The sequence below is a fragment of the Ranitomeya imitator genome, chromosome 2, assembly GCF_032444005.1.
Source record: "Ranitomeya imitator isolate aRanImi1 chromosome 2, aRanImi1.pri, whole genome shotgun sequence".
In the NCBI taxonomy this organism is placed as follows: domain Eukaryota; kingdom Metazoa; phylum Chordata; class Amphibia; order Anura; family Dendrobatidae; genus Ranitomeya; species Ranitomeya imitator.
The window spans coordinates 37,742,597-37,770,511 of record NC_091283.1 but is presented as its reverse complement, the minus strand read 5'-3'; the positions used below and the strand labels follow the sequence as shown (position 1 = coordinate 37,770,511).

The 27,915-nt window shown below is 45.2% G+C and overlaps 1 protein-coding gene across 1 annotated transcript in view; it reads left to right on the top strand.

The window, feature by feature from the left end:
* The first annotated feature begins 19,510 nt into the window (after positions 1-19,510).
* LOC138661660 (sperm acrosome membrane-associated protein 4-like) overlaps positions 19,511-27,915 on the top strand; it is a 64,498-nt gene continuing 56,093 nt past the window's right edge. The window contains exon 1 of the mRNA XM_069746498.1: positions 19,511-19,535. Within this exon, the coding sequence (XP_069602599.1) occupies positions 19,526-19,535 (10 nt within the window). The 5' untranslated portion in view covers positions 19,511-19,525. The remainder of the gene's footprint in view (positions 19,536-27,915) is intronic.

Here is a 27,915-nt window from a genome sequence, read left to right as displayed (position 1 = left end):
TATAAACAGATCCTCAGCGAGATATTTGTATTGTCCCCTTATATACTTATACATGGTTATTAGATCGCCCCTCAGTCGTCTTTTTTCTAGACTAAATAATCCTAATTTCGCTAATCTATCTGGGTATTGTAGTTCTCCCATCCCCTTTATTAATTTTGTTGCCCTCCTTTGTACTCTCTCTAGTTCCATTATATCCTTCCTGAGCACCGGTGCCCAAAACTGGACACAGTACTCCATGTGCGGTCTAACTAGGGATTTGTACAGAGGCAGTATAATGCTCTCATCATGTGTATCCAGACCTCTTTTAATGCACCCCATGATCCTGTTTGCCTTGGCAGCTGCTGCCTGGCACTGGCTGCTCCAGGTAAGTTTATCATTAACTAGGATCCCCAAGTCCTTCTCCCTGTCAGATTTACCCAGTGGTTTCCCGTTCAGTGTGTAATGGTGATATTGATTCCTTCTTCCCATGTGTATAACCTTACATTTATCATTGTTAAACCTCATCTGCCACCTTTCAGCCCAAGTTTCCAACTTATCCAGATCCATCTGTAGCAGAATACTATCTTCTCTTGTATTAACTGCTTTACATAGTTTTGTATCATCTGCAAATATCGATATTTTACTGTGTAAACCTTCTACCAGATCATTAATGAATATGTTGAAGAGAACAGGTCCCAATACTGACCCCTGCGGTACCCCCCTGGTCACAGCGACCCAGTTAGAGACTATACCATTTATAACCACCCTCTGCTTTCTATCACTAAGCCAGTTACTAGCCCATTTACACACATTTTCCCCCAGACCAAGCATTCTCATTTTGTGTACCAACCTCTTGTGCGGCACGGTATCAAACGCTTTGGAAAAATCGAGATATACCACGTCCAATGACTCACCGTGGTCCAGTCTATAGCTTACCTCTTCATAAAAACTGATTAGATTGGTTTGACAGGAGCGATTTCTCATAAACCCATGCTGATATGGAGTTAAACAGTTATTCTCATTGAGATAATCCAGAATAACATCCCTCAGAAACCCTTCAAATATTTTACCAACAATAGAGGTTAGACTTACTGGCCTATAATTTCCAGGTTCACTTTTAGAGCCGTTTTTGAATATTGGCACCACATTTTCTATGCGCCAGTCCTGCGGAACAGACCCTGTCGCTATAGAGTCACTAAAAATAAGAAATAATGGTTTATCTATTACATTACTTAGTTCTCTTAGTACTCGTGGGTGTATGCCATCCGGACCCGGAGATTTATCTATTTTAATCTTATTTAGCCGGTTTCGCACCTCTTCTTGGGTTAGATTGGTGACCCTTAATATAGGGTTTTCATTGTTTCTTGGGATTTCACCTAGCATTTCATTTTCCACCGTGAATACCGTGGAGAAGAAGGTGTTTAATATGTTAGCTTTTTCCTCGTCATCTACATCCATTCTTTCCTCACTATTTTTTAAGGGGCCTACATTTTCAGTTTTTATTTTTTTACTATTGATATAGTTGAAGAACAGTTTGGGATTAGTTTTACTCTCCTTAGCAATGTGCTTCTCTGTTTCCTTTTTGGCAGCTTTAATTAGTTTTTTAGATAAAGTATTTTTCTCCCTATAGTTTTTTAGAGCTTCAATGGTGCCATCCTGCTTTAGTAGTGAAAATGCTTTCTTTTTACTGTTAATTGCCTGTCTTACTTCTTTGTTTAGCCACATTGGGTTTTTCCTATTTCTAGTCCTTTTATTCCCACAAGGTATAAACCGCTTACACTGCCTATTTAGGATGTTCTTAAACATTTCCCATTTATTATCTGTATTCTCATTTCTGAGGATATTGTCCCAGTCTACCAGATTAAGGGCATCTCTAAGCTGGTCAAACTTTGCCTTCCTAAAGTTCAGTGTTTTTGTGACTCCCTGACAAGTCCCCCTAGTGAAAGACAGGTGAAACTGCACAATATTGTGGTCGCTATTTCCTAAATGCCCAACCACCTGCAGATTTGTTATTCTGTCAGGTCTATTAGATAGTATTAGGTCTAAAAGTGCTGCTCCTCTGGTTGGATTCTGCACCAATTGTGAAAGATAATTTTTCTTGGTTATTAGCAGAAACCTGTTGCCTTTATGGGTTTCACAGGTTTCTGTTTCCCAGTTAATATCCGGGTAGTTAAAGTCCCCCATAACCAGGACCTCATTATGGGTTGCAGCTTCATCTATCTGCTTTAGAAGTAGACTTTCCATGCTTTCTGTTATATTTGGGGGTTTGTAACAGACCCCAATGAGAATTTTGTTACCATTTTTCCCTCCATGAATTTCAACCCATATGGACTCGACATCCTCATTCCCTTCGCTAATATCCTCCCTTAAAGTGGACTTTAGACAAGACTTTACATAGAGACAAACCCCTCCTCCTCTCCGATTTTTACGATCCTTTCTAAACAGACTGTAACCCTGTAAGTTAACTGCCCAGTCATAGCTTTCATCTAACCATGTCTCGGTTATTCCCACTATGTCAAAGTTACCTGTAGATATTTCTGCTTCTAGTTCTTCCATCTTGTTTGTCAGGCTTCTGGCGTTTGCGAGCATGCAGTTTAGAGGATTTTGTTTTGTTCCAATCTCCTCACTGTGGATTGTTTTAGAAATGTTCTTACCTCCCTTTGGGCTCATCAAATACATCCCGATAATCCGACAAAAACTCTGGAACTTCAGAAGGAGTGGAAGACGAAATAGACAAAAATGGAACATCACCATGTACCCCCTGGCAACCCCAGCTGGACACAGACATAGATTTCCAGTCCAATACTGGATTATGAACCTGTAACCATAACAACCCCAAAACGACCACATCATGCAGATTATGCAACACCAGAAAGCGAATATCCTCCTGATGTGCAGGAGCCATGCACATGGTCAATTGGGTCCAATACTGAGGCTTATTCTTGGCCAAAGGCGTAGCATCAATTCCTCTCAATGGAACAGGATACTGCAAGGGCTCCAAGAAAAAACCACAGCGCCTAGCATACTCCAAGTCCATCAAATTCAGGGCAGCGCCTGAATCCACAAATGCCATAACAGAATAGGATGACAAAGAGCAAATCAGAGTAACAGACAATAGAAATTTAGACTGTACCGTACCAATGGTGGCAGACCTAGCGAACTGCCCAGTGCGCTTAGGACAATCGGAGATAGCATGAGTGGAATCACCACAGTAAAAACATAGCCCATTCCGACGTCTGTGTTCTTGCCATTCAGCTCTGGTCAAAGTCCTATCACATTGCATAGGCTCAGGCCCATGCTCAGATAGTACCGCCAAATGGTGCACAGCTTTACGCTCACGCAAGCGTCGATCGGTCTGAATGGCCAAGGACATAGACTCATTCAGACCAGCAGGCATGGGAAACCCCACCATGACATCCTTAAGGGCTTCAGAGAGACCCTTTCTGAAGATTGCTGCCAGGGCACATTCATTCCACTGAGTGAGCACAGACCACTTTCTAAACTTCTGACAATATATCTCCGCTTCATCCTGACCCTGACACAGAGCCAGCAAGATTTTCTCTGCCTGATCTACTGAATTAGGTTCGTCATAAAGCAATCCAAGCGCCAGGAAAAACGCATCAACATCACGCAATGCCGGATCTCCTGGCGCAAGGGAAAATGCCCAGTCTTGAAGGTCACCACGTAACAAAGAAATAATGATCTTTACTTGTTGAACAGGGTCACCTGAGGAGCGAGGTTTCAAGGCAAGAAACAATTTACAATTATTTTTGAAATTCAAGAACTTAGATCTATCACCAAAAAACAAATCAGGAATTGGAATCCTAGGCTCTGACATCGGATTGTGAACCACAAAATCGTGAATGTTTTGTATCCTTGTAGTGAGATTATCCATCCAAGAGGACAGACCTTGAATGTCCATGTTTACACCAGTGTCCTGAACCACCCAGAGGTAAAGGGGAAAATAGAGACAAAACACACTGCAAAGAAAAAAAAAATGGTCTCAGAACTTCTCTTATCCCTCTATTGAGATGCATTAGTACTTTGGGCCACCTGTACTGTTATGACCTGGTGGTCAGGACAATAATGGACCTGGTGGTTAAGAGCACACGGAATGACCTGATAGTTACTGATAATAAGGACGAGCTCTGGGACGTGGGAACTCTGCTGACCGCAATCCCTAAACCTATCAAACACACTAGAAATAGCCGTGGATTGCGCCTAACGCTCCCTATGCAACTCGGCACAGCCTAAGAAACTAGCTAGCCCTGAAGATAGAAAAATAAAGCCTACCTTGCCTCAGAGAAATTCCCCAAAGGAAAAGGCAGCCCCCCACATATAATGACTGTGAGTAAAGATGAAAATACAAACACAGAGATTAAATAGATTTAGCAAAGTGAGGCCCGACTTACTGAACAGACCGAGGATAGGAAAGGTTACTTTGCGGTCAGCACAAAAACCTACAAAAAGACCACGCAGAGGGCGCAAAAAGACCCTCCGCACCGACTCACGGTGCGGAGGCGCTCCCTCTGCGTCCCAGAGCTTCCAGCAAGCAAGACAACAAATTAAATAGCAAGCTGGACAGAAAAATAGCAAATCCAAGAAATACAAGCTGGAACTTAGCTTCTGATGGGAAGACAGGTCACAAAAACGATCCAGGAGTGAACTAGACCAATACTGGAACATTGACGGGTGGCATAGAGCAAAGATCTAAGAGGAGTTAAATAGAGCAGCAGCTAACGAATTAACCTCGTCACCTGTGAAACTCAGAAACACCCACCAGAGGAAGTCCATGGACAGAACCAGCTGAAGTACCATTCATGACCACAGGAGGGAGCCCGACAACAAAATTCACAACAGGTAACCCTTTGGGGGATTTTGGTGCTCTTGAGCCAGTGGGGTAACGGCTGAGAGTAAATTATGGTTGGTTTTCTGTCCACTAATTTTCTCGTTTGGTTAACACCAGATTTTGAGCTTCAAGGACCCTTACCAGCTTATCTTACTGTTATGTGTTTTGTTTGTTCTATAATAAAGGCCGCTGTGGCCAATTATTATCCAATTTGGGAGTCCTGTCGTTATTGAGTCAGTGGGGAGGGGTCGGGGACACATGGGTATGCAGCTATTACCTGGTCATGAACAATACCAATGTCAAGAGCAGGCTGAAGCGAGCCACCCCACCCCCTCCTACGGGCGGCGTACGTGCAAGCCATCATGACAGGGGGATTGGAGAGAAGGGGTAGGTAAGGTGGGGTTTATCGAGGGGAGGGAATAAGAAGGATTGGTTTTTGAAAGTGTTGGGGGTGGAGCCTTGTCACTTCCCGCTCAGAAGGCCGTGGAGCAGTCCTATCCACCCGCCCTTGTGTCGATCGTTGTTTAGTTTTGATCTAATGTATTTGGGTCATAGTGGCTTTAGGCGGTGGGAGGGGACCTTGGAGTTGGTGCTAAATTGGCCTGGGGGATTCGTCGGGATATGGATTCTTCAGTTGGTATAAATTTTGGTTTCGGGTCTGGTGAATTGGGGTGAATCTTGGCAACAGTGGCCTGATTCCTAAGTTAGAAGCGACAATGGTAACCCTTCGGGGGATTTTGGTGCTCTCGAGCCAGTGGGGTAACGGCTGAGAGTAAATTATGGTTGGTTTTCTGTCCACTAATTTTCTCATATGGTTAACACCAGATTTTGAGCTTCAAGGACCCTTACCAGCTTATCTTACTGTTATGTGTTTTGTTTGTTCTATAACAAAGGCCGCTGTGGCCAATTATTATCCATTTTGGGAGTCCTGTCGTTATTGGGTCGGTGGGGAGGGGTCGGGGACACATGGGTATGCCGCTATTACCTGGTCATCGACAATACCAATGTCATGTCTGAGTACTTGAGGGAAAGACTGTAACCTGTTGTGCCCTATCCCACATGCTCCACTGTAATGACTGTGAACTGTTCAGCAAAAGTTTGACTGTTGAAAAGCACTTGGTGTTCCCTGGATTGTGTGCGGCGGTACCTGAAGACGGAAGCCTGAAGTCAGCAGAGGCCTATGGCCCACAAGTGAGTGTGATGCACCCCACACCTGTCAGCGCACTGGGACTGGGACACATATTATCAATAGGGTGCCGAAGCGTGCAGAAGCAGCAGCTCGTCCACAACTACCTCACTCAGGCACCTTACACACCTCTCAGATTACATAGCAAAATCCTACTGACAGATTACCTTGAATTATTATCACCAAATCATCTGATGGGTGGGAAATGTTAAACTGGACTCCAGGATCTCCTATGTATGGGAGTTACAGACTGGAAGTCCTGGTGCTAACTCAGGGTTTTTCATAACATTCTGCACTGAGAAATGTGCAATACAGTGTGATGAGTACTAATAGGAGCAGGATTATTAATTAAGCTAAGTAATATAAGATGGCAAGAATATCAAATAAATCAATTTTGGAACAAATCTAGCCAGACGTAATTCAAAGCAATAATCACCAAAGCATGACTTACCGACTTTGGACCCTTCATACGAAGAGAGCAATCACTGGAGAAGGCCATCTTGATCGGAAGAATAGATGGAACAAGGCCAGCAACCTGATGGCTTGGTGCTATCAAGATAATGTCGTAGAAGACATGGTGGACCTATCTAGATTTGAACAAGATCGATCTTCATTTAGTGTGTTCATCCATCCAGTTGTCATGGCTCAAGATGGAGCTGAAAGTGTGGCAACATATATTAGAAGAGCTATAGTGATTCTTTTAATCCGCGCTATAGGGTAGTATTACTTAGATTATATATGAGTGTATTTTTTGACATTGAATAGCAGTATTATTTGGCTCAAAATGGCAGCATTGTGTGTATGATCTTAGAGAATATTCGGTTATAAACATAAATCGTACATAACGTAATGGTTCCCATGTGTTTAGTCTCTTTTAATCTTTGGTGACACAATGAACACGTCAATGTGATATGGAAGTAAAAATGCTTGTGTGAACCTCACCCAATTCTAAGGTTCAAATGACAATTGTCATGTAATAGTTCACAGGTACAAAGAACTAGGATCAACTTACATCATATTTTCACAAATGCACAAACACCCTTGTTATTGAGACATTTTTGGTTGTCAGATCAACCCCAAATTCTTGACAGAATATATGTCTTTACGGCAAATTTTTAAAATACGGTAAGTTGTTCTCTCTATATGGTCCATTTAGGAGTAAGTTCATAGCTGGATTATAATGAGGGCAATCTGGGCTACCATTCAGGGGTACTCTTGATCAAAGTCATTCATTTCCCCTTTTCTTCTACATCCGCCATAGACCGCCATAACAACTTTTTCCATCCACGTCTTATTTCAGCAGAATGTGACACACTGAAATCTTTGGTGCTACATTTTTGACCTCCTCTAAACAAACTGCACAGCACCCTACACAGTAATAATTCAACCACTCACATCAATGCTCCAGTTTTGTGTGTTCCACATCTAACCTTAACATATTTATGGTGCCCTCTTGCAGAAGTTATTTCCCTTTTCCAATGTCTCTCTTTGCACCCCTATGCAAAAATTATGTCCTTTTTGCATCCCTCATACAATAATAATGCCCCATTTACGGCACTATACAATAATAATACCCTTTCTGTGCTACCCTTCCTAAAATGTCCATTTTTTGCCTCTAATCTATGTATATAATTGTCTAAGGGTCACTTCCGTCTGTCTGTCTGTCTGTCCTTCTGTCACGGTTATTCATTCGCTGATTGGTTTCGGCAGCTGCCTGTCATGGTTGCCGCGACCAATCAGCGACGGGTACAGTCATATTAGTCCCTCCCCTACGCCCCTGCACTCACTGCCCGGCGCCCGCTCCGTAATCCCCTCCACTCACCGCTCACACAGGGTTAATGGCAGCGGTAACGGCCCACGGTGTAACGTACTCCGTTACCGCTGCTATTAACCTTGTGTGTCCCCAACTATTTACTATTGATGCTGCCTATGCAGCATCAATAGTAAAAATATGTCATGTTAAAAATAATAAAAAAAAACAAAACAAACCTGCTATACTCACCCTCCGCCGCCTTTACCGCTCCTCGCCACGCTCCCGGGACCGCTCCATTGCAAGAGACAGCTTCCGCTCCCAGGGCTGGTGTGCGACAAGGACCTGCCGTGACGTCACGGTCATGTGACCGCGACGTCATCATAGGTCCTGTTCACACCAGCCCTGGGACCGGAAGCTGCCGCTTGCAATGAAGCGATCCCGGGAGCGTGGCGAAGAGCGGTAAAGGCGGCGGAGGGTGAATATAGCAGGACTTCCAACGGGCCTTTGGAAGGTGAGTATATGTTTATTTATTTTTTAAGTCTCTATACTACGTGGCTCTGTGCTGGGCAATATACTACGTGGCTGGGCAATATACTACGTGGCTCTGCTATATACTATGTGGCTGGGCAATATACTACGTGACTGGGCAATATACCGTACTATGTGGCTCTGCTATATACTACGTGGCTGGGCAATATACTACGTCACTGGGCAATATACTACGTGGCTGGGCAATATACTACGTGGCTGGGCAATATACTACGTGGCTGGGCAATATACGTCACTGGGCAATATACTATGTGACTGGGCAATATACTATGTGACTGGGCAATATACTATGTGACTGGGCAATATACTACGTCGCTGGGCAATATACTACTACGTGACTGGGCAATATACTACGTGGCTGGGCAATATACTATGTGGTTGGGCAATATACTACGTCACTGGGCAATATACTACGTCGCTGGGCAATATACTATGTGGACATGCATATTCTAGAATACCCGATGCGTTAGAATCGGGCCACCATCTAGTACAGTAATAATACCCCTTTTGGACCCATATGCAATAAAGACCTTTTTGTGCCCCATTCAATAATTATGCCTCTTTTATAATAACAATAATTCCCCTTTGCACCCCATACAATAATAAGGCCCCTTTTGTGCCTCTCAAATAATACAAATGCATCAATAACCTTACAAAACCTGCGGTAATAATAGGAATGTGTGTGTGCAAATATAGGGATAATTTCAGAGCATTATACATTACAGCCACGATATTATGTCCACAAACTCACGCCCACTCAAGGAAAGGAATAACCACCATCGGTTTAGGGTTAAGCAATGGTGGACAGGTAGAGATGGGGAATAAACAACAACATTGCACAGTAGGTGCAGCAGAGCAGAACAAACATTTATTGCATTCAGACCTGTACCAAAGGAAAATAAAATTTAGCCATGATGCGTACCACCTCCTGGAAGCAAGATTATAACATGTTCTACCATTGTTCTGATTGTTTGCTTTTACTTCTCTTTTGCTTTAGGCATTCATTGTTCCTGTCATGTTATTGTTAACTCGTGCCAATGCCAGTCCCATGCTACTACTGCAGACCACATCTACAATGAAATGATTGCTCTAGGATCAGCCCATGTTCTGTTTCTGTGTCCGTGCATGTTTATGGGTCACAAACACAATAGACAAAAGCTCTCCAAATGTCAGGAATGGTAGTTCGGTACCCGTCACGCACAGTGTAGGACAGACTAAGTGCAACACAAAGTGATAAGGGAAGGGGAACCAAACATTAGGGAAGGGGAAGTGAAGATCCCTAGACAGATCTAACATCACTGTGTCTGTCCGACTGTTCCTATATATGTTCCACACCTACCGCCGAGCAGGATCCCTAATCCCTGTGAGACCCTGTCAATAAGCCATGCATCAGGGAGGACAGGATGAGCACGAGTTAATCCCACTAACACTAATGACAGCAAAGGATAAATGAAACAAGGGGGACACTTAGCTTGAGTAGACTCAGAGAGAAACGCCGATGCCCTCCAAACTCCAAGAGGACGCTAGCAGACTGCTACAGCTCCAAGCCTCAACAGAGAAGTGCAAATAGGAAATATATCACCCACAACTCCCAACAGAAAGTTGGGAGTTATAAACACCCAGGTCCAGGTGTGGCCATTAGCACCGGGGAAGGTGACCATTAGTCTGCAAAGCAAACTGCTGAGACCTTCTGCCTCTAACACATCCGTGACAGTACCTGAGCAGGCCCCTCGTGTTCCTGGGCAGGCTCCAGCTCTTTGTTGGGTCACCCATCGCCCCTTCACTGGCCATGATGGATAGGCTGTCACCTCCAGGGGTGGAGCTTGCATCCTGGGAGGCGGGATGCTGCTGCTTCCAGCGATTATGCTGTGGGGGGACCCCAGGACGCCAGGTCCCCTGGTGTTAGCTTCTGCCAGCAGTTGTAGGACGCCGTACCTGCTGGAACAATCAGATGGTCGAAGGTTTCCTGCAGTCTTCTCTCCCCTCCTCCAGTGTCTTTGTGGTCTGGTGGTGGAGATTGGGCGTTGCCCCAGTGTTACCAAATTTAACCTGCAATTTCCTCCTTTTGTTGCTGGTTATTCTCAGTTCTGGTGGGTGATTAAGGTCAGTGTTTCTGTGCTTCTGAGGAGGTTCATCTGGGCCGCCATCAGGGCATTACTGCAGTGACTGGCATATGGGACCCGATGAGCAGAGAGGACCCACATTGGTCCCCATCTCTCCTGCTCATCGGGCCCCAGAGGCAGGATTCTGCCGGTGCAGAGACTGAACCTGACGCAGGTTAAATTAAACTCTATTGCCATGTGGGCTCGCACAGCAATACTTAAAACCCGCCAGCCAATGAGAGGCTGGCAGCTGACGTCAGCGCACTCATCACTGTCATATAACATCATTGTCATTCGCTGGCAAGTCCGTGCTTGAAATGCCTGGAGGAAACATCGCCACAGAAACGTGGCTAGGTAAAGAGAAAGTTTTTGTTTTCATGTTTATTGAAAGCGGCAAACCCGGGGCAGAATGGAGGCACGGGGCAGAATAGAGACATAGGGCAGGATGGGAGACACAAGGACAGGATGGAAGATACGGGGGCAGAATGTAAACACAAGGTGCAGCATGGAGACATGGGGCAGAATGGAAACATGGGGCAGAGTGGGTCTGTCCTCTTGTGTGGATCATCTCACTGCAAGGGTACAAAACATTCAAGATTTTGTGGTTCAGAATCCGATGTTAGAGCCTAGAATTCCAATTCCTGATTTGTTTTCTGGGGATAGATCTAAGTTCCTGAATTTCAAAAATAATTGTAAATTGTTTCTTGCTTTGAAACCCCGCTCCTCTGGTGACCCCGTTCAAAAAGTAAAAATCATTATTTCTTTGTTGCGTGGTGACCCACAAGACTGGGCATTTTCCCTTGCGCCAGGAGATCCTGCATTGCGTGATGTTGATGCGTTTTTTCTGGTGCTTGGATTGCTTTATGATGAACCAAATTCAGTGGATCAGGCAGAGAAAATCTTGCTGGCTTTGTGTCAGGGTCAGGATAAAGCGGAGGTATATTGTCAGAAGTTTAGAAAGTGGTCTGTGCTTACTCAGTGGAATGAGTGTGCCCTGGCGGCAATTTTCAGAAAGGGTCTTTCTGAAGCCCTTAAGGATGTCATGGTGGGATTTCCCACGCCTGCTGGTCTGAATGAGTCTATGTCCTTCGCCATTCAGATCGATCGGCGCTTGCGTGAGCGCAAAGCTGTGCACCATTTGGCGGTATTCTCTGAGCATAGGCCTGAACCTATGCAATGTGATAGGACTTTGACCAGAGCTGAACGGCAAGAACACAGACGTCGGAATGGGCTGTGTTTTTACTGTGGTGATTCCACTCATGCTATCTCCGATTGTCCTAAGCGCAATAAGCGGTTCGCTAGGTCTACCACCATTGGTACGGTACAGTCTAAATTTCTTTTGTCCGTTACTCTGATTTGCTCTTTGTCGTCCTATTCTGTTATGGCATTTGTGGATTCAGGCGATGCCCTGAATTTGATGGACTTGGAGTTTGCCAGGCGCTGTGGTTTTTTCTTGGAGCCCTTGCAATATCCTATTCCATTGAGAGGAATTGATGCTACGCCTTTGGCCAAGAATAAGCCTCAGTACTGGACTCAATTGACCATGTGCATGGCTCCTGCACATCAGGAGGATATTCGCTTTTTGTATGTTGCATAATCTGCATGATGTGGTCGTTTTGGGGTTGCCATGGCTACAGGTCCATAATCCAGTATTGGATTGGAAATCTATGTCTGTGTCCAGCTGGGGTTGTCAAGGGGTACATGGTGATGTTCCATTGCTGTCAATTTCGTCTTCCACTCCTTCTGAAGTCCCTGAGTTTTTGTCGGATTACCAGGATGTATTTGATGAGCCCAAATCCAGTGCCCTACCTCCTCATAGGGATTGCGATTGTGCTATTAATTTGATTCCTGGTAGTAAGTTTCCTAAGGGCCGACTGTTCAATTTATCTGTGCCAGAGCACACCGCTATGCGGAGTTATATAAAGGAATCCTTGGAGAAAGGTCATATTCGCCCGTCGTCATCACCGTTGGGAGCAGGGTTCTTTTTTGTGGCCAAGAAGGATGGTTCTTTGAGACCTTGTATTGATTACCGCCTTCTTAATAAGATCACGGTCAAATTTCAGTACCCTTTGCCGCTGCTGTCTGATTTGTTTGCTCGGATTAAGGGGGCTAGTTGGTTCACCAAGATAGATCTTCGAGGGGCGTATAATCTTGTGCGTATTAAACAGGGCGATGAATGGAAAACAGCATTTAATACGCCCGAGGGCCGTTTTGAGTACCTGGTGATGTCATTCGGGCTTTCCAATGCTCCATCTGTGTTTCAGTCCTTTATGCATGACATCTTCCGAGAGTACCTGGATAGATTCATGATTGTATATTTGGATGACATTTTGTTCTTTTCGGATGATTGGGAGTCTCATGTGAAGCACGTCAGAATGGTGTTCCAAGTCCTTCGTGCGAATTCCTTGTTTGTGAAGGGGTCTAAATGCCTCTTTGGAGTTCAGAAGGTTTCATTTTTGGGTTTCATTTTTTCCCCTTCTACTATCGAGATGGACCCTGTTAAAGTTCAGGCCATTTATGATTGAACTCAGCCGACATCTGTGAAGAGCCTGCAGAAGTTTCTGGGCTTTGCTAATTTTTACCGTCGCTTCATCGCTAATTTTTCTAGTATTGCTAAACCGTTGACTGATTTGACCAAGAAAGGTGCTGATGTGGTCAATTGGTCCTCTGTGGCTGTAGAGGCTTTTCAGGAGTTGAAGCGTCGTTTTTCTTCTGCCCCTGTGTTGTGCCAGCCAGATGTTTCACTCCCGTTTCAGGTCGAGGTTGATGCTTCTGAGATTGGAGCAGGGGCTGTTTTGTCGCAAAGAAGTTCTGATGGCTCGGTGATGAAACCATGTGCCTTCTTTTCTAGAAAGTTCTCACCTGCTGAGCGCAATTATGATGTTGGCAATCGAGAGTTGTTGGCCATGAAGTGGGCATTCGAGGAGTGGCGACATTGGCTTGAAGGAGCCAAGCATCGCGTGGTGGTCTTGACGGATCACAAGAATTTGACTTATCTCGAGTCTGCCAAATGGTTGAATCCTAGACAGGCTCGATGGTCGCTGTTTTTCTCCCGTTTTGATTTTGTGGTTTCGTACCTTCCGGGCTCTAACAATGTGAAGGCTGATGCCCTGTCAAGGAGTTTTGTGCCTGACTCTCCAGGTATTCCTGAGCCGGCGTATATTCTAAAAGAGGGGGTAATTTTGTCTGCCATCTCCCCTGATTTGCGGCGGGTGCTGCAGAAGTTTCAGGCTGATAGACCTGACCGTTGTCCAGCAGAGAAACTGTTTGTCCCTGATAGATGGACTAGTAGAGTTATCTCTGAGGTTCATTGTTCGGTGTTGGCTGGTCATCCTGGAATCTTTGGTACCAGAGATTTGGTGGCTAGATCCTTTTGGTGGCCTTCTGTGTCACGGGATGTGCGTTCTTTTGTGCAGTCCTGTGGGACTTGTGCTCGGGCTAAGCCCTGCTGTTCTCGTGCCAGTGGGTTGCTTTTGCCCTTGCCGGTCCCGAAGAGGCCCTGGACACATATTTCCATGGATTTTATTTCAGATCTCCCTGTCTCTCAAAGGATGTCATTTGGGTGGTTTGTGATCGCTTCTCTAAGATGGTCCATTTGGTACCCTTGTCTAAATTGCCTTCCTCCTCTGATTTGGTGCCATTGTTTTTCCAGCATGTGGTTCGTTTGCATGGCATTCCGGAGAACATCGTCTTGGACAAAGGTTCCCAATTTGTTTCGAGGTTTTGGCGGTCCTTTTGTGCTAAGATGGGCATTGATTTGTCTTTTTCTTCGGCTTTCCATCCTCAGACAAATGGCCAAACCGAACGAACTAATCAGACTTTGGAAACATATCTGAGATGCTTTGTTTCTGCTGATCAGGATGATTGGGTGTCCTTCTTGCCTTTGGCTGAGTTCGCCCTTAATAATCGGGCCAGCTCGGCTACTTTGGTTTCGCCTTTTTTCTGTAATTCTGGTTTCCATCCTCGTTTCTCTTCAGGGCAGGTTGAGCCTTCGGACTGTCCTGGTGTGGATACTATGGTGGACAGGTTGCAGCAGATTTGGACTCATGTGGTGGACAATTTGACATTGTCCCAGGAGAAGGCTCAGCGTTTCGCTAACCGCCGGCGCTGTGTTGGTACCCGACTTCGTGTTGGGGATTTGGTTTGGTTGTCGTCCCATTATGTTCCTATGAAGGTTTCCTCTCCTAAGTTTAAGCCTCGTTTCATTGGTCCGTATAAGATTTCTGAAGTTCTCAATCCTGTGTCATTTCGTTTGGCCCTTCCAGCTTCTATTGCCATCCATAATGTGTTCCATAGGTCGTTATTGCGGAGATACGTGGCGCCTATAGTTCCCTCCGTTGATCCTCCTGCCCCGGTTTTGGTCGAGGGGGAGTTGGAGTATGTTGTGGAGAAGATTTTGGATTCTCGTATTTCGAGACTTGAATAGATGGAACAAGGCCAGCAACCTGATGGCTTGGTGCTATCAAGATAATGGCGTAGAAGACCTATCTAGATTTGAACAAGATCGATCTTCATTTAGTGTGTTCATCCATCCAGTTGTCATGGCTCAAGATGGAGCTGAAAGTGTGGCAACATATATTAGAAGAGCTATAGTGATTCTTTTAATCCGCGCTATAGGGTAGTATTACTTAGATTATATATGAGTGTATTTTTTGACATTGAATAGCAGTATTATTTGGCTCAAAATGGCAGCATTGTGTGTATGATCTTAGAGAATATTCGGTTATAAACATAAATCGTACATAACGTAATGGTTCCCATGTGTTTAGTCTCTTTTGATCTTTGGTGACACAATGAACACGTCAATGTGATATGGAAGTAAAAATGCTTGTGTGAACCTCACCCAATTCTAAGGTTCAAATGACAATTATCATGTAATAGTTCACAGGTACAAAGAACTAGGATCAACTTACATCATATTTTCACAAATGCACAAACACCTTTGTTATTGAGACATTTTTGGTTGTCAGATCAACCCCAAATTCTTGACAGAATATTTGTCTTTACGGCAAATTTTTAAAATACGGTAAGTTGTTCTCTCTATATGGTCCATTTAGGAGTAAGTTCATAGCTGGATTATAATGAGGGCAATCTGGGCTACCATTCAGGGGTACTCTTGATCAAAGTCATTCATTTCCCCTTTTCTTCTACATCCGCCACAGACCGCAGAATGTGACACACTGAAATCTTTGGTGCTACATTTTTGACCTCCTCTAAACAAACTGCACAGCACCCTACACAGTAATAATTCAACCACTCACATCAATGCTCCAGTTTTGTGTGTTCCACATCTAACCTTAACATATTTATGGTGCCCTCTTGCAGAAGTTATTTCCCTTTTCCAATGTCTCTCTTTGCACCCCTATGCAAAAATTATGTCCTTTTTGCATCCCTCATACAATAATAATGCCCCATTTACGGCACTATACAATAATAATACCCTTTCTGTGCTACCCTTCCTAAAATGTCCATTTTTTGCCTCTAATCTATGTATATAATTGTCTAAGGGTCACTTCCGTCTGTCTGTCTGTCCTTCTGTCACGGTTATTCATTCGCTGATTGGTTTCGGCAGCTGCCTGTCATGGCTGCCGCGACCAGTCAGCGACGGGTACAGTCATATTAGTCCCTCCCCTACGCCCCTGCACTCACTGCCCGGCGCCCGCTCCGTAATCCCCTCCACTCACCGCTCACACAGGGTTAATGGCAGCGGTAACGGCCCACGGTGTAACGTACTCCGTTACCGCTGCTATTAACCTTGTGTGTCCCCAACTATTTACTATTGATGCTGCCTATGCAGCATCAATAGTAAAAATATGTCATGTTAAAAATAATAAAAAAACAAAACAAACCTGCTATACTCACCCTCCGCCGCCTTTACCGCTCCTCGCCACGCTCCTGGGACCGCTCCATTGCAAGAGACAGCTTCCGCTCCCAGGGTTGGTGTGCGACAATGACCTGCTGTGACGTCACGGTCATGTGACCGCGACGTCATCATAGGTCCTGTTCACACCAGCCCTGGGACCGGAAGCTGCCGCTTGCAATGGAGCGGTCCCGGGAGCGTGGCGAGGAGCGGTAAAGGCGGCGGAGGGTGAGTATAGCAGGACTTCCAACGGGCCTTTGGAAGGTGAGTATATGTTTATTTATTTTTTAAGTCTCTATACTACGTGGCTCTGTGCTGGGCAATATACTACGTGGCTGGGCAATATACTACGTGGCTGGGCAATATACTATGTGGCTGGGCAATATACTATGTGGCTGGGCAATATACCGTACTATGTGGCTCTGCTATATACTACGTGGCTGGGCAATATACTACGTCACTGGGCAATATACTACGTGGCTGGGCAATATACTACGTGGCTGGGCAATATACGTCACTGGGCAATATACTATGTGACTGGGCAACATACTACGTGATTGGGCAATATACTACGTGGCTCGGCAATATACTACGTGGCTGGGCAATATACTACGTCGCTGGGCAATATACTACTACGTGGCTGGGCAATATACTACGTGGCTGGGCAATATACTACGTGACTGGGCAATATACTATGTGACTGGGCAATATACTACGTCGCTGGGCAATATACTACGTGGACATGCATATTCTAGAATACCCGATGCGTTAGAATCGGGCCACCATCTAGTACAGTAATAATACCCCTTTTGGACCCACATGCAATAAAGACCTTTTTGTGCCCCATTCAATAATTCTGCCTCTTTTATAATAACAATAATTCCCCTTTGCACCCCCATACAATAATAAGGCCCCTTTTGTGCCTCTCAAATAATACGGTTACAGAACAGGTCCAATGTCTTGCTTTATGGCTAAAATAATACAAATGCATCAATAACCTTACAAAACCTGCGGTAATAATAGGAATGTGTGTGTGCAAATATAGGGATAATTTCAGAGCATTATATTACAGCCACGATATGTCCACAAACTCACACCCACTCAAGGAAAGGAATAACCACCATCGGTTTAGGGTTAAACAATGGTGGACAGGTAGGGAATAAACAACAACATTGCACAATAGGTGCAGCAGAGCAAAACAAACATTTATTGCATTCAGACCTGTACCAAAGGAAAATAAAATTTAGCCATGATGCGTACCACCTCCTGGAAGCAAGATTATAACATGTTCTACCATTGTTCTGATTGTTTGCTTTTAGTTCTCTTTTGCTTTAAGGTACCGTCACACTCAGTGACGCTGCAGCGATATAGACAACGATCCAACCTAAACTAGATCGCTGCAGCGTCGCTGTTTAGGTCGCTGTAGAGTCGTCAAACACAGCAACTCCAGAACGATGCAGGAGCGATCCAGTGACGTAACGGCGACTCACTTCTCGTTTTCGCTGGTTGTTAGCTCCATGTCAAACAGCCAGAGTGTACCGATCCGACACACATCTAGGGGCCCTATGCTCATTGCTGGCGTCATTGCTTTTGATGTCAAACATGACGCTACACGCCGACCTGGCGACAAAACAAAGTTCTGGACTTCTAGCTCCGACCAGCGATGGCACAGAGGGATCCAGATCGCTGCTGCGTGTCAAACACAATGAGATCGCTATCCAGGACGCTGCAACGTCACGGATTGTTGTCGTTCTTTTTGCAGAGTTGCTGAGTGTGACGGTACCTTTAGGCATTCATTGTTCCTGTCATGTTATTGTTAACTCGTGCCAATGCCAATCCCATGCTACTACTGCAGACCACATCTACAATGAAATGATTGCTCTAGGATCAGCCCATGTTCTGTTTCTGTGTCCGTGCACATTTATGGGTCACAAACACAATAGACAAAAGTTCTCCAAATGTCAGGAATGGTAGTTCGGTACCTGTCACGCACAGTGTAGGACAGACTAAGTGCAACACAAAGTGATAAGGGAAGGGGAACCAAACATTAGGGAAGGGGAAGTGAAGATACCTAGACAGATCTAACATCACTGGGTCTGTCCGACTGTTCCTATATAGGCTCTACACCTACCGCCGAGCAGGATCCCTAATCCCTGTGAGACCCTGTCAACCCTGCCATGCATCAGGTAGGACAGGATGAGCACGAGTTAATCCCACTAACACTAATGACAGCAAAGGATAAATGAAACAAGGGGGACACTTAGCTTGAGTAGACTCAGAGAGAAATGCCAATGCCCTCTAAACTCCAAGAGGATGCTAGCAGACTGCTACAGCTCCAAGCCTCAACAGAGAAGTGCAAATAGGAAATATATCACCCACAACTCCCAACAGGTAGTTGGGAGTTATAAACACCCAGGTCCAGGTGTGGCCATTAGCACCGGGGAAGGTGACCATTAGTCTGCAAAGCAAACTGCTGAGACCTTCTGCCTCTGACACATCCGTGACAATACCTGAGCAGGCCCCTCGTGTTCCTGGGCAGGCTCCAGCTCTTTGTTGGGTCACCCGTCACCCCTTCACTGGCCATGATGGATAGGGTGTCACCTCCAGGGGTGGAGCTTGCATCCTGGAAGGCGGGATGCTGCTGCTTCCAGCGATTATGCTGTGGGGGGACCCAGGACGCCAGGTCCCCTGGTGTTAGCTTCTGCCAGCAGGTGCAGGACGCCGTACCTGCTGGGACAATCAGATGGTCGGAGGTTTCCTGCAGTCTTCTCTCCCCTCCTCCAGTGTCTTTGTGGTCTGGTGGTGGAGATTGGGCATTGCCCCAGTGTTACCAAATTTAACCTGCAATTTCCTCCTTTTGTTGCTGGTTAGTCTCAGTTCTGGTGGGTGATTAAGGTCAGTGTTTCTGTGCTTCTGAGGAGGTTCATCAGGGCCGCCATCAGGGCATTACTGCAGTGACTGGCATATGGGGCCCGATGAGCAGAGAGGACCCACATCGATCCCCATCTCTCCTGCTCATCGGGCCCCAGAGGCAGGATTCTGCCGGTGCAGAGACTGAACCTGACGCAGGTTCAATTAAACTCTATTGCCTTGTGGGCTCGCACAGCAATAGTTAAAACCCGCCAGCCAATAAGAGGCTGGCAGCTGACGTCAGTGCGCTCAGCACTGTCATCATTGTCATCACACATCATTGTCATTCGCTGGCAAGTCCGTGCTTGAAATACCTGAAGGAAACATCGCTGCAAAAATGCGGCCAGGTAAAGACAAAGTTTTTGTTTTTATTTTTATTGAAAGCAGCAAACCCGGGGCAGAATGGAGGTATGGGGCAGAATAGAGACATCAGGCAGGATGGGAGACACAAGGACAGGATGGGAGACACGGGGGCAGGATGTAAACACAAGGTGCAGCATGGAGACATGGGGCAGAATGGAGACATGGGGCAGATTGGAGATAAGGGGGCAGGATGGAAGACATGGGGCAAGATGGGAGACATGGGGGCAAGATGGGAGACACGGGGGCAGGATGTAAACACATGGGGCAGAATGGAGACATAGGGCAGAATGGAGACTTGGGGCAGAAAGGAGACAAGGGGCAGGATGGGAGACACGGGCAGGATGGGAGACACAGGGGCAGGATCTAAACACATGGTGCAGAATGGAGACATGGGGCATAATTGAGACATGGAGCAGGATGGGAGACACAGGGGCAGGATGAGAGACATGCGGGCAGGATGTAAACACATGGTGCAGATTGGAGACATGGGGTAGAATGGAGACACAGGGCAGAATGGAGACACGGGCAGGGTGGAGACACGGGGGCAGGATGGAGACACGCGGACAGGATGGAGACACAGGGCAGGATGGAGACACGGGGCAGGATGGAGCCACAAGACAGGATGGAGACAATTGGGGCAGGAATATGGGGCAGGATGTAGACAGATAGGTCAGGGTCATGGGGCAGGATGGAGACAGATGGGGCAGGGTCATGGGGCAGAATGGAAACTGATGGGGCAGGGTCACGGGGCAGGATGGAGACAGATGGGGCAGGGTGGAGAAAGATGGGACAGGATCATATTGCAGGATGGAGAAACTTGGTGCAGGATCATGGGACAGGATGGATACGATGGAGACAGATGGGGCAGGATCATGGAGCAGGATATATTAATTTTATTTTTTGAAGATACTGTTTTAAATGGGGGGTGGAGCGGTCCCGTTACTGTGCAGAGCGACACTATGTCGCCTTTTTTTCTTCATCTGGTGTAGTGTAGAAGTTGGGAAAAAATTAAGTACTGTGTTCTGCAAGCGGATCACTGGTGGTCTGGGTCATGTCAACCATGTAAATTTTTGCATATGCTGGGGCAGTAGTGTGCGAGTATCTGACCCTGATAAGCTCAACAAACTTAGCAAGATGGCAAGCGCGGCTGTTGGTCCCCATCTGGATTCTTTTGAGGAGGTATTGGAGGATAAAATTCAGAAGACGAGTAGGGCTGTAATGATCAATAATACACACCCACTATACAAGCTGTTCTTGAAGCAGAAGAGCATATTCAGCAACTGCCTAATCCTACTAAGGTGCAAGAAAGGGAAATTCAGGAAATCGTTTGTACCTACTGCTATGGGGATATATAATAATTTCCTAAGGGTGGTAGACAACAATGACTGATTGCTGGTTTACTAATGTCAATTACAGTGACTTATATACCTCAGCTACCAACATTGATTTGTTATGTAATGTTGGTATACTTGTGCAAGATTTGTGTCCTAATATTTTAGGTACTGCTGTTTGTATTGCTGCTGTAATACCGTAATTTCCCCGGGGATCAATAAAGTGTATCGGATCGTATTATGACTGACTGCTCTTGCTGACTGGCAGTAGGTCATTTCACCTTCACAAAGCAAAACACCAAACCCGTCAATTTCAGCTGGATTGGCATCCATCTAATGTGTACGACTGCCTCTTGATTCTCCACCAAGAGATGAAATCAGGGAAAAGAAGGATCCAGTCTGTTCAATTTCAAAGGTTGATCAATTTGTTCAGCTTGGAATCAAACATACATGGTTCTCTAATAAAGAATATAGGAATTAAAGCTTCCCCCCATTAGCCTAACCTGCATGTTGGAATAATAATAATAATTATTATATTACTATTAAAAAAAACAGTAAGGTCCTGTTCACTCACTGTGTGTTCAGCTGGAGCACATTTTACTTTCACTTTGCAAGCTGGCAGACAAGATGCTAAGATCCTAAGCGATAAGAAATACCTGTTGTAAGCTTTGTTCTTGAATAAATATATATATATATTCAATGTTAAACGGCTTGACAGTACAGAGATTAATCCGCTGCCAACACTGCAGATAACAAACAGTCTAAGGCAGTGTTTCTCAACTCCGGTCCTCAAGACCCACCAACAGGTCAAGTTTTCAGGATCTCTTAGTATTGCACAGGTGATAATTTCATTATCTGCTCCAATATTAACTCCATCACCTATGGAAATCCTGAAAACATGGCCTGTTGGTGGGTCTTGAGGACTGGAGTTGAGAAACACTGGTCTAAGGTATATGGGACAATTGATTGTCGAGGGGGTTAAGGATCAGACATATCCAATTTTGGATAGCCAATTGTATTGCTCTCTCAGAGTTAAGCCGCCGCCAGAGATGTCTGACAGTGACTTTCTTATAGAAAACACAAGAACGCTCCATTGTGCTGACTAGAGGGCAAAAAGCTGTCAGGCGAACTATAGGCTGAATCATCAGATGGCTCACAGTCAGAGGGCTTTAGTGTTTCTCTGTATGGGGGAGTAGGAAGAGGCAGCCATTGGCAGAACCATCATTTGGTCGACAGTCTAATCTATATGGCTAACTTTACTCAACTTGTGTAACATAGGGTTGAGCGAAACGGGTCGGCCACTTTCAGAAGTCGCCGACTTTTGGCAAAGTCGGGTTTCATGAAACCCGACCCGACCCCTGTGTGGGGTCGGCCATGAAGTCGGCGATCTTCTGAATGTGGTATCGGAATTCCGATCCCGATTTTCGGTATGTTTGCAATATCGGAAATTGGTATCGGAATCCATATTTAATGTAAAATAAAGAATTAAAATAAAAAATATCGCTATACTTACCCTCGGACGCGCCCTGCTTCTTTCCGGCAGCCTTCCTTCCTAAGAATCAGCGCTTCCAGGACCTGCGGTGACGTCGCAGTGACGTCATGGCTTGTGATTGGTCGCGCGAGCGGTCACATGGGCGGCCGCGCGACCAATCACAAGCCGCTACGTCACCGCGACGTCACCGCAAGGTCCTGGAAGCGCTGATTCGAAGGAAGGAAGGTTCTTGGTTAGTACCAGGGCGCGTCAGAGGGTAAGTATAGCGATATTTTTTATTTTAATTCTTTATTTTACACTTAAATATGGATCCCAAGGCCTGAAGGAGAGTTTCCGCTCCTTCAGACCCTGGGAACCATTGGAAACCCAATGCACTGCATTGGGTTTCGAGTTTTGGCCGACCCCGACTTTTTTATAGGATCGGCCGATTTCACTCGACCCGACTTTTGAAAAAGTCGGGTTTCGTGAAACCCGACCCGATCCTATAAAAGTAAAGGTCGCTCAACCCTAGTGTAACATAATAATGAGCCATTAATGAAAATTATAGCATTGAAGGGGTTTCTGCCTGGAGTAAGGCTACTTTCACACTAGCGTCGGAATCTCCCCGTCGCAATGCGTCGGGGAGAGATTCCGACGCTAGCGTTTAACGCACTGCACAACGGAGGCAGCGGATGCATTTCTCCGGCGCATCCGCTGCCCCATTGTAAGGTGCGGGGAGGTGGGGGCGGAGTTCCGGCCGCGCATGCGCGGTCGGAAAAAGCGGTCCGTCAGGAGCAAAAAACGTTACATGTAGCATTTTTTGCTCCCGACGGTCCGCCAAAGCACGACGCATCCGTCGCACGATGGATGCGACGTGTGGCAATCCGCCGCTATGCGTCGTCAATACAAGTCTATGGGGAAAAAACGCATCCTGCAAGCACTTTTGCAGGATGCGTTTTTTCTGCAAAACGACGCATTGTGACGGATTGCAGTTAACGCTAGTGTGAAAGTAGCCTAAGATGCTCAGTGGACCTTTTGTATAATGCTTATCTACCTGTGGGAGAAATCCAACTTCTGCCTGGTCAACCCCGCAAAAATGCATCACATTCCTCACTTGATCTAGAAATGCAGCGGCTTTGTTTTCTTATGGACTTGAAACAGCATGAAGATTCATGACTTAAAACTTATCTTGTCTATAAACATAAGGATGAATGACCTCGGGGAGATCAAAACATCCAACACTGCGGAGACACCATCACGTGTTTCTCAACGCAGTGATCCAGAACACTGCTCTCATCCCTTATGGGAAATATGCAAATGCATGTAGAAAAGCCGCGGAGACACCATCACGTGTTTCTCTACGCAAGCAATTAATAGCCAGGTCTTTCACCAGGAAGGAACAACCACGGGAAGGGCAGCATCCAAAAAGGAAAACCACCACCATCATTCATCCTTATGGTTATAATCCTTTTACTAGGCAGTGCTCCTAATAGCCAGTTTCCTACTCCACATTGATGAGGGGCAAATACCCCTATGTTTTGGCATAGGTGGTTTTCCTTTTTGGATGCTGCCCTTCCCGTGGTTGTTCCTTCCCGGGGAAAGACCTGGCTATTTATTGCTTGCGTTGAGAAACACGTGATGGTGTCTCTGCGGCTTTTCTACATGCATTTGCATATTTCCCATAAGGGATGGGGGCAGTGTTCTGGATCACTGCGTTGAGAAACACGTGATGGTGTCTCTGCGGTGTTGGATGTTTTGATCTCCCCGAGATCATTCATCCTTTTGTTTATAGTCCTTCTACTAAGCACTGCTCCTAATAGCCAGTTTCCTACTCCACACTGATGAGGGGCAAATACCCCGAAACAGCGTTCTGTGGATGGACACCATGTTTTGGCATAGGTGGTTTTCCTTTTTGGATGCTGTCCTTCCCATGGTTGTTCCTTCCCGGTGAAAGATCTGGCTATTTATTGCTTGCGTTGAGAAACACGTGATGGTGTCTCCGCGGCTTTTCTACATGCATTAAAACTTATCTTGGTCTACTGAACTAACCAGACATTTAGAAAAATGACAGTAGTGAGGAGGAACTGAATTATTGGTCAAAGAAGGATAGTAGAACTATTGACTGGCCTTGGGACCTAGCTCTCAGGGGTTGATATAGTAACAGCCCCAACCAATGCTGACAGCAGATAGAAGCCTAAATTAGCAAGATTAATCACGTAGCTTCTGGACTGGCAAAAGCCAAAAATCCCAGAAATAACATAGGATAGATGCTTTCAACCATCACCCGCAACAAGAATGTGGCGCTGCTTAGTGACCAAAGCAGTAGCTGGCACAGATGATACACCAACAACCGCCATCCTTTCACTGTTGGCATCTTGGCTGTTATCTAGCTGCAGATTATGTTTACAGCAAACATAATTAATTCATTAAAACACTTAATTAAAAATTAATTACAACAAGCACACTCTTCTAACCTACAGATTTGGATGTGGGAATGATTAAAAAAAAATAAAACCTTCTTCCAAACCGTCTTGGCACAAGTCATAAGTAGTATGCAGCGTTAGTCGTATGTAACATGACTGGTAGTATATAGTATTTATGATATGTGGATTATGTGGCATCACTTTTGCTGCTCATTCTCACCGATAATTACTCAATCTAATAATAAATAATAATAATCTACCAAATGAATTAAATAATTTTACAAAATCCTGATAAACAGGTCACATCCAGATCCATCCAGTATTATCTGCCGTCAGCATCGTGGGGACTGGCTGTTGATTAGTAGCAGATAATTTCTACATGGAGAATAAGAAACTAATTAAAAACATTTGATTAAAAATAAATAAACATCAGCTAGTTTTCTTTGGAACCTTCAGAGATCTTTTTTGATTTTGGAGAAATTCCAAAAAGTGACTTCCTCCAAAATGTGATAAAGAATTTACTACAAGTCAGATTCGAGTCAGGAGTCCTTTGTGTCTTCTTCTGGAACTTGTGGAAGGTCCACGGAAAGACAAAAAAATAACCTGTTATTATGCCCATTGAATTCGAAATGGGGCGGAGAAAACAAAATGAAAAACAACGGCAGAGTTGTCACATTATAATGGATACATCATTCTCCGATGTTTTCTTGCATTTTTCGTATCTGGGTACCATTATACCCTAACATTATTATGTATGCTTGTCCCCCTGTGAATTCCGTCATGTATTCCGTTTTGTCTGGGTGTTCTATGTTATATGTCATGTTTATTTCATCAATCCAGGATTTCTTACAACTCCAAGACTCCTCACTATTAGTATGTGTCCAGTTAGGCGTTCTCTCTAGGTATTAGCCCACCCACTTTGTTATCAGGGGTATTCCTGAGCTGGTTGCACAATGCGCGGCGCTGGAGAGTTCCGGCGCATGCGCATTGTGTAGTATTGGCAGAGACGTCTGCCATTGCATACACTTCCGCCCTCTCGGCGTCACTTCCGGTTCCGGCTCCCGGCGTAGCTCGTCCCTCAGCGTTTCCTCATGTAAGGTATTTAAACTGGTGTTGGCCATTGTAGCGCATCTTCCCCTGACGAAGCCATCCTTGCGACGGCGATACGCGTTGGGCTTCCTCCCCACGCCCGCCCTGCCTTTGGCGCTCTATACCCTCATGTGGGTTTTTTCTCAGCACGTTCTTGCGTTCTGTCTGGCCGGACCTGGGACCTGGATACACCTTCCTTCCATGTGGTAGCTATCATTTTACATGGGCATTGTCACGGATGGGCATTTTTTTGCTGTCATCATTGGGTCTGGGTCCAGTTGCATAGGCACCCCTTTGTCCTTATACGCTATACTAGTGTGTATGGGCCTATCTTTTGTCCCACAGCTGGCTATATCTGCATTCATTTTGTGGGGGTGCTTGGTGTACTCTTTATGTTATCTCAGGTCTGATATGCTTATGTCGTGCCTTACAGGACATTGATTAGTGTGCTGTGTCATTTATGGTTATTCAGTATTTTTTTGCGCCTTTATTTGTCCATGTTGTATTGTTTTGGCGGGCATGTGTGGGGATGATGGTATGATGCCATTTTAATTGTTTTTATTTGTGTGTCAATAAAAGTTTACCTTTTTACCTATATTCATTTTTGTGGTGTGCATTTACATGAAGCGGTTCCTTTTTTGTCTTCTTCTTTTTTTCCATGGTTCTATACTGCTTCTTTTGCACCCCTTATATATATTTTTCTATATTGGTAGTGCGCTGGTATATAGTTATTAATATTATATGCCTATCAGGTTTCCTTTTGGTAACCGTTCTGACCAGCAGCACACGACTCACCAGAGTCTAGGGTTTGTTTATTGAGTTTATTATATTCTTATTAGTTTTTGTGTTGAGGGCTATTGTGTGGGCTTTGCCGGTGCTCATGGATTGGGAGGCGCGGGAGGCAGCGTGGAGGGCTGCTTCATCTAGTGCCTTTCTTGAGACTAATCAGGTATCAGGGGATGCGGATTTTTCTAGCCTCACCACTGAGTTAATTGCTTCTCAGAAACATGGCATAAGATTGCTTTGGAATATTCGGTGTTTGGAAGAATACTTGAAACTTAATATTATCCCAAGGGGACTGAGGGTCTCTATTTTTCCAGCCTGGGAACCCTCTCCGACGTTTCGGATACTGTGGGAACAAGGCCTGACACGCTGTTCCAACATTCTGATTAATCTATTGATTACACATGATAGAGAGCTTTTGACTACTGTTAAAACGGAGATTATAAATTTGGAGGCTAAATTGAGTAAATTTGATGAGGTCTCTCAGGTCCAGCCTTTCAGAGTTAGACTCAAAGATCTTCTGGATAAGTACGATAAGGAAATTATGGCTAAAAAACGTTCTAAATTTCTAAGGGATAAGACTGACTTTGATGAGAAAACGGCTTTTACTTGGACACATCATGGCAATAAACGCCGGGGCTATAACCATAGACAAAGGGGATTCAATTCAGAGAGACGTTCACCGCCCACGGATGGGCATACTTCGAGCGATTTTTTGTCATCGGCAGAAAGCGAAATCGACCCAGGACCAGGCGAGGGCATAGGAGGCGGCGCCACACGGACCGTCAGGAATTACAATTACAAGCCATCACGTCGCAATCCACGGAGACACCAACAGAAGTGACTCCTTTAAATCTGGACAATACCCGTGAGTATGACCCAGGAAATGCCCTTCAAGTGATCAATCTGTCTGGATATGCTCTTTCTGCGCATGAAGTTTCAGTCCTCTCGAAAGGCTTGACCTTTTCGCCGGTACAACAAGTCGATAAATTCACTTTAATCAAAGATCTTTTTCTTTTCTGCAGAAAAATTGTTTTACAGGTGCTCCATAACAAGTCTCAAATTACCCCACTTTTGGATCAAACGGAACAGAGAGTCTTTCAGGATCTCATGGACCTGTTGCATGAAGGACAAGTTGACACGGGTAGGTCTAAATTTCCCCATAGAAACAAATCCCGTGTCTCGCCACCCTTTTCAATTGTCCCAGCCGTAAGAATTTTTTTTGAAATGGCTAAGAGGGATATTGAAAATCTACCTACAAAAATCC